This window comes from Rhincodon typus, chromosome 19 (genome assembly GCF_021869965.1).
Source record: "Rhincodon typus isolate 14 chromosome 19, sRhiTyp1.1, whole genome shotgun sequence".
In the NCBI taxonomy this organism is placed as follows: Eukaryota; Metazoa; Chordata; class Chondrichthyes; order Orectolobiformes; family Rhincodontidae; genus Rhincodon; species Rhincodon typus.
The window spans coordinates 2,640,725-2,651,070 of record NC_063350.1 but is presented as its reverse complement, the minus strand read 5'-3'; the positions used below and the strand labels follow the sequence as shown (position 1 = coordinate 2,651,070).

At 44.4% G+C, this 10,346-nt stretch overlaps 1 protein-coding gene across 9 annotated transcripts in view; it reads left to right on the top strand.

The window, feature by feature from the left end:
* The window catches only part of cpne1 (copine I), a 275,222-nt gene extending 266,278 nt beyond the window's left edge, over window positions 1-8,944 (top strand). For all 9 annotated transcript variants that reach the window (XM_020516964.2, XM_020516961.2, XM_048608607.1 and 6 more), the window contains 2 exons: window positions 1,524-1,760; window positions 5,534-8,944. In XM_020516964.2, the coding sequence (XP_020372553.2) occupies window positions 1,524-1,760; window positions 5,534-5,647 (351 nt within the window). In that variant the 3' untranslated portion in view covers window positions 5,648-8,944. The remainder of the gene's footprint in view (window positions 1-1,523; window positions 1,761-5,533) is intronic.
* Window positions 8,945-10,346: the final 1,402 nt, after the last annotated feature.

Here is a 10,346-nt window from a genome sequence, read left to right as displayed (position 1 = left end):
TGTAGTTCCTACTATCTCTGGATTTTTAATTTGTTCCTGGGACAAGATCATTGCAGGCAAAACCCCATACATCCTTCAATAATTCTTGAATAAAGGGAACTTGCAGGAGAGATTTTTGCAGGGATTGGCAGGGGTAGGTGGGGAGAGGCTGGTAGTTTGTACTGCTCTTACTGGGCTGTGTCCACAGCAATGTCGAGATAAGCTGTCATCGCTGCATTATGGAGGGGACGTGGTGCCAGATAGCTCGTGTTAAATGTTTCCCAAGGCAGTGTTTTTGCTATGTGGAAATATGCTTACGGTCTTGATATTTTTTAATCCCATCATCTGCGCTTTGTGAGGCCGTGTCATAACTAGTTTGGATCTTGCAGTGACTTCTGTGAAATTCCATCAAAAAAATCTGAATTTTCATGCCCAGTGTCAGAAAAACTGGTCGCACAAACCTGTCAGGTTTGATATTAAAGAACTGGTTCTCGATATCCTTTGGGAATCTGCTTATTCAGTGTAGCTTACAGGTGACTCCAGTCCTGCTGGTGTGTGACATTGGGGGTGCTGGTATTCCTCCTGCCCTCCCCCTTCTGAATGAAAGAGGGGTCCAGGCTTTGTGATGTTGAAAGAGCCATGGGCGAGTTGTTACAATGGACCCCTTGATCGATAGATCAGTCAGTCCTGGGTAAGGGGAGATTCCATGGTTCAATTCATGGATCAGTCCTTTCCACGTTCCACTGAGTCGCAACTAATAGGGCTCGGATGGATTTTTGTCAGTACGTAGGGCCTGCAGTTGGGTGGGGGGGCGTCTATTCATTGCCAAGGTTTGCTCTTAGACCCTTAAAGATATACAGCATGGAAACAGACACTTCGATCTATGCCGACCAGATATCCTATATCAATCTAGTCCCGTTTGCCAGCATTTGGCCCATATCCCTCTAAACCTTTCCTATTCATATACCCATTCAGATGTCTTTTAAATGTTGTAATTGTACCAGCCTCCACCACTTCCTCTGGCAGCTCATTCCATACACGCACCACCCTCTGCATGAAAATGTTACCTTTGGGCCCCTTTTAAATCTTTCCCCTCTTACGTTAAACCTATGCCCCCTAGTTTTGGACTCCGCTACCCTAGAAGAAAGACCTTGACTATCCACCCTATCCATGCCCCTCATGATTTTATAAACCTGTATAAGGTCATCCCTCAGCCTCCGACGCTCCAGGGAAAATAGCCCCAGCCTATTCATCTTTATCCAGTGATTTTTTTTTTGACCCTGCACCCATCTCTGGAACGTTTGTGCCTTGCGATACCAGTTGTGATTGCCTATAGGCATGGTCTTCTGCAGTTAAATAGCTCATTTATTGAACATTTAGGAGAAGGGAGTGGAGTTTTGGGTGCCTGTGAAACTTACTTCATCTGTCTAAAAGAAATTTACTGGGAAAATTGAGGGTGGGGGGATAGTTGGGGGGAATAAGTTCTTAGGATCTTGGTACTTGCATCATCTCTCTTGCTTTGTTTCTGATTCCTCCCCCTTTAGCAATATTACGTCCTGCTGATTATCACTGACGGGGAGATTACTGACTTGGACCAGACGCGGAATGCAATTGTTGAAGCCTCAAAGTTGCCTATGTCCATCATTATAGTTGGTGTTGGCAGCGCGGATTTCAAAGCCATGGAGTTCCTTGATGGTGACAATGGTGTCCTGAAGTCACTGGCTGGGGAGCATGTTGCTCGAGACATTGTGCAGTTTGTGCCCTTCAGACAGTTTCAGAATGTAAGTAGGAAAGACTGGGTGTTAAACTGGGCTCAGTCCCACCCTCTGGAATATCACTGTCTGGAACTCTTCTGTGTGAATCTAACCACATGCCTGAGCTTTCACTGTCTTCACATGCAGCTATGGTGTGTAGCAGTCACCTCGGAGACAGTGGTTAGTGATTTCAAATTCCACTCCAAAGGCTGGGCCACAAGGTACAGGCTGACCCTTTGATGTTAAGGATTTGGATGAGGACTTAATGCATGCAGTTTCCACTAGCTGCAAGGTCCATAAACAGATTTGGTGTAATTGGAAAAATTTGAGGTTGAGTTGAGGAGTAAATTTTTCACTCAGAGGTGGGTGGGTCTGGAACTCCCCGCCTGGAAGGATGATAGAGGCAGCCGCCCACCCTGCATTTAAGCAGCACTCGAAAATGGAGATGTTGTATTTTAAAGGGCTACATTCATAGAGTTAGGCTGTGGATTTAGCTGGAGAGCTCGTGGACTGCACTGGCCGAATAAGACTCCTGTGTGTTTAGTTTTTCACATTTTAGAGTTAAACCCCAGCTGCTGTATCAGGTGGATGTAAAATACTCCAGAGCACTATTCCAAGGAAGAACAGGGGAATTATCTGGGAGGTATTGGCCCAGTGTTCTGGCCAATATTTATTTGTCTATTCACATCAATGAATCCAATTGTCTGGCTGTTACTGTATTACTACTCGGGGGAGCTTGCTGCATACGACTTGGCTGCTGTGTTTAAAGGCAGTTGTTGCACTGAGCATGATATTGAATCTTGCTTCCTGCGACTAGATTAGCTAGACACTGTACGTTGGGTAGACTAAGGTCTGACTCAACTTTGAGTCTTCAGTGCAGAAACAGGCCATTCAGCCCACGTGGTCTCTGCTGGTGCTGCTGCTCCACAGCAGCCCCCTCCAACTCTGATTACTGCCCCCATGCCTCACCCCTCCCCTTCCAAAATAACCAGACCCTGGAATCCTACTCCTTCCAAGATTCATCAAGTCTCCCCTAAAATACATCAATGCTGCCTGCACCAACTACTCGTGTTAGCAGTTAGTTCCAATTTCTAGCCATTTTCTGTAGAAACATAGAAAATAGGAGCAGGAGGATGCCATTTGGCCATTTGAGCCTGCTCCACTAGCTAATCATCCATGTCTATAGCCTGTTCCCACTTTCTCCTCATACCCTCTCTCTCATTCCTTTAGTCCAAAGAACTATAACTAAGGGCAGCACGGTGGCTCAGTGGTTAGTAGTGCTGCCTCACGATGCCAGGGACCCGGGTTCGATTCCAGCCTCAGGTGACTGTCTGTGTGGAGTTTGCACATTCTTCCCGTGTCTGCGTGGGTTTCCTCCGGGTGCTCCGGTTTCCTCCCACAGTCCAAAGATGTGCCGGCTAGGTGGATTGGCCATGCTAAATTGCCCGTAGTGTTCAGGGATGTGTAGATTAAGTGGGTTATAGGGGGATGAGTCTGGGTGGGATACTCTGTGGGTCGGTGTGGACTTGTTGGGCCGAAGGGCCTGTTTCCACACTGTAGGGATTCTATGAACTCCTCCTTGAAATCATTCAGTGTTTTGGCTCAGCTTGCTTTCTGTAACACAGAATTCCATAGGCTCACCACTCTCTGAATGTAGACATTTCTGTGACATTTAGTGAGAGGGAAGAATTGAGGGAGATCAATATTAGTAGAGAAATGGTGCTAGGAAAATTGATAGGATTGAAGGTGGATAAATCCCCAGGGCCTGATAATCTACACCCCAGAGTACTTAAGGAAGTGGCTGTAGAAAAAGTGGATGCATTGGTGGTCATCTTCCAGGATTCTATAGACTGTGGAACAGTCCCTGCAGATTGGAGGGTGGCTAATATCACTCCAATATTCAAAAAGGGAGGGAGAGAGGAAACCGAGAATTATAGACCGGTGAGCCTAACATCGGTAGTGAAGAAAATTCTCAAATCCATTATCAAGGACTTTATAGCGGAGCATATAGAAAGCAGTGGCAGGGTCAGACAGAGTCAGCATGGATCTACGAAGGGGAAATGCTTGACAAATCTGTTGGAATTGTATGAAGGTGTAATTGGTAGAGTAGACGAGGGGGAGCCAGTCGATGTAGTATATTTGGACTTTCAGAAAGTGTTTGACAAAATCCCGCGTAAGAGATTATTGCGCAAGATTGAAGTGAATGGGACTGGGGGAAGTGTATTGAGATGGATAGAAAACTGGTTGGCAGAGAGGAAACAAAGTGTAGGAATTAATGGCTCCTTTTCAAATTGGCAGGCGATAACTAGTGGGGTGCCAGAGGGATCAGTGCTGGGACCCCAGCTATTCACAATGTATATTAATGATTTGGATGAAGGAACAAAATGTAACATCTCCAAATTTGCAGAAGATACCTAATTGAGTGGGAGGGTGAACTGTGACAAAGATGCAGAGATACTTCAGCATGATCTGGACAGATTGGGTGAGTGAGCAAATCAATGGCAGATGCAGTATAATGTGGATAAATGTGAGGTTATTCACGTTGGAAGCAAAAACAAGAAGGCAGATTACTACCTGAATGGCTGTAAATTGGGAGAGGGGAGTGTGCAGCGGGACCTGGGTGCCCTTGTGCACCAGTCTCTGAAGGTAAACATGCAGGTGCAGCAGGCGGTAAAGAAGGTAAATGGTACGTTGGCCTTCATCGCGAGAGGTTTCGAATACAGGAGCAGGGATGTGTTGTTGCAGTTGTACAGGGCCTTGGTGAAGCCACAGCTAGAATATTGTGTGCAGTTTTGGTCTCCTTTTCTGAGGAAGGATGCTCTTACTCTCGAGGGAGTGCGGCGAAGGTTTACCAGGCTGATTCCGAGGATGGTGGGTCTGACGTCTGAGGAGAGATTGGCTAGGTTAGGATTGTCAGACGAATGAGGGGGAGATCTCCTAGAGACTTATACAATTCTACCAGGACTGGACAGGGTAGATGCAGGGAGGATGTTCCCGATGGTGGGTGTGTCCAGAACCAGGGGTCACAGGATAAGGATTCAGGATAGACCATTTAGGATGGAGATGAGACAATTCTTCACCCAAAGAGTGGTGAGCCTGTGGAATTCATTGCCACAGGAAGTAGTTGATGTCAAAACATTGAATGTATTCAAGAGGCGACTAGATACAGCACTTGGGGGTGAATGGGATCAAAGGTTATGGGGAGAAAGCAGGATTAGGCTGTTGAGTTGGATGATCGGCCATGATCATGATGAATGGTGGAGCAGGCTCAAAGGACTGAATGCCTCCTCCTGCCCCTTCTTCTATGTTTCCTCATCCCAGTCCAACATTGTATCTTTAAACAGTTTCCGGACTCCCCAGTCACTTGGAACATCCTTCCTGCATTGACCCTGTCTGGTCCTGTTACAATTTTATAGGTTCCTATGAGATTCCCTCTCATTCTTCTAAACTCCAGTGAATATAATCCAAACCAGTTTAGTGTCTCAGTTCAGTCAGTCAGCCCAGTCATCTCAAGAATCAGTCTGGTAATCCTCCTTCATATCCAGAATATCCTCCTTCAGATAAGGATAAAGTGTATCAATTTTAGAAAATAATTCCTTATTTTGTCTGTTAGTTACTTTTTTGTAATTCATATCCTTGTTCATGCACTGACGGGAAGGTTGTGAAATTTAATAGGTCACTGAAGTGACAGTGATTTGTTGTGTGAGACTGTGGGCACTAGTGAGATGCTGTGTAAAGGCCAGTGTTTATCTACCTCAAGGTTAACACTGATTTTTATTTATTACCTGTTTCTTTCCTAGGCTCCCAAGGAAGCCCTGGCCCAGATGGTACTGGCAGAAGTGCCCAAGCAGCTGGTATCCTACTTTAAGATGAGAAACCTGGCCCCACTGAATCCCCCGAAGGCAGCCCAGTAACAGTTCACCAGGCACATGGGCTGCACTATGTCTGTCTATATAATATTACCACTACCCTCATCAGTCTGTGTGCATATAAACTGGTTATAATCAGGGACCAGAATCTCTTCTGGTGACTGTCACACACAAGTGTACCCAGTGTTGCCAACTTTTTCAAGTCCTGCAGGTTTTTTTTTTTATTAAACTCTTAACCTTGACACAGATTTTAAAATGCAGTTTTCCATAAACCTCCCTTGTGAACTACAAGGCTTAAAATACATGCAAGTGCCTGTTCTCAGTCTGTAAACTGTTCTCGTGAGTGTTGGCGATGCTCTCACCCATGTGACTTCACTGATAGCCTACCTGAGCTGACTTACAATCATCATCATTTACTGACCAGTGCCATGGGGGCTGGTGAAGTGAAACCTACCCAAGATCTCAATCAAGCTATTCCAAGGCTTGTTTTCCAATGTGACCTATCAGGCTATATTCCTTGGTTCAGGAATTTGGTTTGGAGCATGATCTAAGCACATCTCTTTCCCCAATCCCTGTTCTGTGCTAGTGTACTGTCTGCCTTTTAACTCCAGTTGGGCTTCAATACCTGGCTTCCCTTGGGCTTGAAAGGCCACTGAGTCCCCCGGTTTGTATGGTCCTGCCTGGATTCACACCGTGTTCAGCACCCAAACTAAGTTGTGTAGTTTGTAAGTCACTTCTTCCTGGATTGCTTGCTCTGTTGCACATCATTGCGAATCTGCGAGAGCTCTGTGAAAACAAATATTGACTCTCACAGTTCAATGCATTCTCTGCTGCCTTGCACAGCTGACTTTCCAAAGCTTTATTTGCTGCTACGTACACTTTATAGACATATTGCTGTTGCATATATAATAATCGAGTATCTGGGTACTATTGATGGCATTCAGCTTTAGAATGCTTTCTCACATGTTCTTGAAAAAGCACTGAATGTGTTTAGACGCTGTGATCTGTAACCATGTTTCCTGGAGTTGGTATTTTCTGGCTATTAGTTTCTGACCTGTCATTGATTGTTTTCTGCTGCAGCCTGTTTCTTTGTTCTATTTGCCAGTGGACACTGGTTAATGTTTGTATGTTGACAGGTTAAGGATTATGAAATTGCGTCAAATATATTGGATAGGAGACATTTTTTTTTAAAAAACCCTTTTGTCAATGTTTTAGTTTTTATACTTTATGCAACATTACATGCAAAGAGGTCATATTCTACTAAGGAAATTGAGGTGGGGTGGGTTTGGGAAACAGATGGAAAGTGATCTCAATTTGCCAAAATTAAATTGTTTGCCTTTGTGAATAATTGGAACGTTACTGTTTGATTGTCCTCCGGAGGCCTCCAGCTGCCTGGGCCTCCTCCAATAGCTCCCCCATCTGTTTGTAGGATCAGCCCCTGACCCCTTGCATTTGTTTAGTCTATAACAGAACTGGTTTGGTTTGCAATCAGCTGTAATTCCTCCAAATTCAGTATCATTTTGGTGAATTACATTAGCCAAGTACTGTATTTACTAAACTCCACAGGGACATTTAACAATAACTGGTCTTTCATAAACTGGAATGTTTTCTGATCACAGCCAATAGAATAAATCCTTGTCACCTTCAGAATGATTAGATCAGTCTTCCCAATCTTCATCTAACCTAAAGCAGCTTTTACACACTGAACTGCAACCAGTCTGAAATGAGCAGACAGAAGAATACCACACCAACAATCCTAAATGCACAGAAACTCTTTTATTGTTCAACACTCACTAAAGAGCTGCTGACCACCCTTGTTTACATTCCATAGTGAATTGCCCACTGTATCGCAGGCTGGACCCAGTCATTTCACAAGGTGATGGTACGGCCTGCAGCCCCCCCACACTCTGCACCTTCACACTGAAGCAATACCCAGCAACCAATGCACACTGTGTTTATTGTAATGATTTCTTTGCTGCCCTTAACACTGTGCTCTACTTGGCAATTAAATTATTTAAAGTGGGCACGAGACACACCTAGATCAGAGATGTGAGGGAGGCCAAGCCAGACTCTCTTCTTTGTGTCGTTAAAGTTCGGGGTGGTTCCCTGCAATGATTGAAAACTCTATTAAGTCTCTGTTCTTAAATCTCAAGCCAGTGATGTTGCTGGTTGTTTGGAATGTTGGTATAGTTAATGTTTGAACATCCTGTTCTGATGAGTTGGGATGCAGCTCTTGATGTTTCACAGTTTCCAAACTCCTGCCACTGTTCTTCCTGTTAAGAGCTAATGCAATATCTATTGCCTAGTGTTCATTCATCCAGAAATCTAGTCCCCATTGAATCCCAAATGGTTACCTATTTTTTTTTTTAGTTCATTCATGGGATTGTTGCTGGCTAGGCCAGTATTTATTATCCATCCCTAATTGCCCAGAGGGCAGTTCAGAGTCAACTACATTTCTGTGGGCCTGGAGTCGCATGTAGGCCAGACCAGGTAAGGACAACTGTTTCCTTCCCTAAAAAACATTAGTGAACCAAATGGGCTTTGATGACGTCAGCAGTGGTTTCATGGTCATCATTAGACTCTTAATTCCACATTTTTTTAACTGAATTCAAATTCCACCATCTGCCATGGTCCCCCGAAAATTACCTGAGTGTCTGAAGTAATAGCCTAGCGGTCATGCCACTCAGCCATTGTGTAGATACACTCCAGGTGCTGATCTACTTTGTTCTGATCAAACCTATTTGAATGATGGTCAGAAAGTTACGTGGAGATCTCATTAACACTGAGACAGGAGCCGCCTGGTCTATTCCTCCATTGCTGCACTTGCTAAAGTAGACAGCCTGCCTAAGGAGGCTAACAGGCCTTGGGCCTGTGCTCAGCACTCAGTGCAATTTGTGCTAAGCGTGCATTTGTTCAATTTTAGTCTCATGCCGTCGATTTCTTGTGAACCTGCCAAAGCGTGCTTGCTTTAAGTTTAGCACTGTCACTTAACAGACCTGTAAGTTCATTCACAAAACCCTAGCAGCTCCAAGTATTAAGTGTGATCTTTTGGATATTGAGTCTCAATTTATTGGAGGAACGGGGTGAGTGGAATTGTCTCACGAATGGTTACTGAAGTGTTGGTCTTTCCTGTATTTGGTGTTTTCCCTTGTCTTCCCCACTGCCTCTGCCACAGCCCACCCCACCACCCAAAAAAAACCTTCCCTTTCCTTTCTCTAAATGGACTGAGCCAGGGGTTCCCATTCTGACCAAAGCTGACAATCTTTAGTAGAATGTGACCAATTAGTTTAAATGTAACTGTTTTTACTATGATTGTGGGTTCTGAATAAAAAAAATCATGTATCTGTGTGTGTCTGTAAATCCCTATGTATTGAGATTGGCGCAAAGAATGCGTACATAATTTAATGCTGCCACTTTTTAAAAAGTTACATAAGAACTAGGAGCAGAAGTAAATCCCTTGAGCTTGCTTCACCATTCAATGAGATTGTGGCTTCAACTCCATGCTCCTGTCTGTTCCCTTGACTCTTTCCCAGTTTGAAAATCTGTGAGACTCCATCTTGATTATATTCCATGGCCCAGCCTCCACTGCCCTTTGGAGGTGGGGAATTAGAGAGTGATGGCCCTCAGAAGTTTCCATATTAAATGGGAGACCCTTTTATTTGTAACTGTGCCCTCAGTTCTAGATGCCCCTGTGAAGGGAAATATCCTGTCAGCATCTGCCCTGACAAACTCCCCAGAATCCCTAACTTTTCACTTTTTTTTCCTTAGCAATCCAGGAAACCTCATTGCTGTAGGCGTGTGTTTTACACTGAGTGCCCAGTCCTGAATCAGTGGGCGGAGTCCCCCGGCTCTCCATGCAGTATCAATGCATTTTCCTTTCAGTTTGGGATTTCTTGCATATTGTCCTGATGAGTGCAAGACCCAAAGCTTTGGCAAAATTTATTCTTTCAGGAGTACTCGAGGTATTTTTAAGGAGCATCTTAAAGGAGGATTGAGAGTTGGAGGTTGAATGGAGATGAATGCCAGAGTTTAGGGTTTTGGCTTTTGAAGGCACAACTGCTGAAGGAGTGAGTTTAAAATTGGTTGTTCAAGATGCCAGAGTTGCATGAGCACTGAGATCTCTTTGGGGGGTGGGGGGTGGTGTGGATAACGGGTTGCAATATTGGAGAAATCAGAGGAATTGGTGAATTTTAAATTGGTGTTGGGCCTTACAAAGGGACAGTGGGCACACTGGGTGCTGAATAAATGGGACTTGGTGCAAGCTAGAATGTAGGCAGCAGAATGTTGATTGATCTCATGTTGATGGGAGACAGCCAGGAGGGACAATAAAACCACTTGTTGATAAAGTTTTTTCAGCTCCAGGGAATAATATCTTTAATCCTATCAAACTCCGAAAGCCCAACTGGTTAATTCGGTCATAGGAGTTGTCTAACTGACATGCTACGACAACAGCCTTTTGTCATTCTGTGGCCTACTGCAACGTGATATAAAAACCGAAAGAACAGCAGACGCTGGAAATCCAAAGCAAAAGCAGAAATTGCTGGAAAGGCTCAGCAGGACTGGCAGCACGTGTGGAGAGAAATCAGTTAACATATTGAGTCCGGTGACCCTTCCTCAAAACTGTGATATCATTGTCAAGAAATTGAGAGGAAGTAATCTCATTTTACCCTTGTAGTTTGAACTCTTGATTCAGTGTTTTCCTTATCTTTATCTATTTGACACAGCCTCAAAGAGCAATTATATC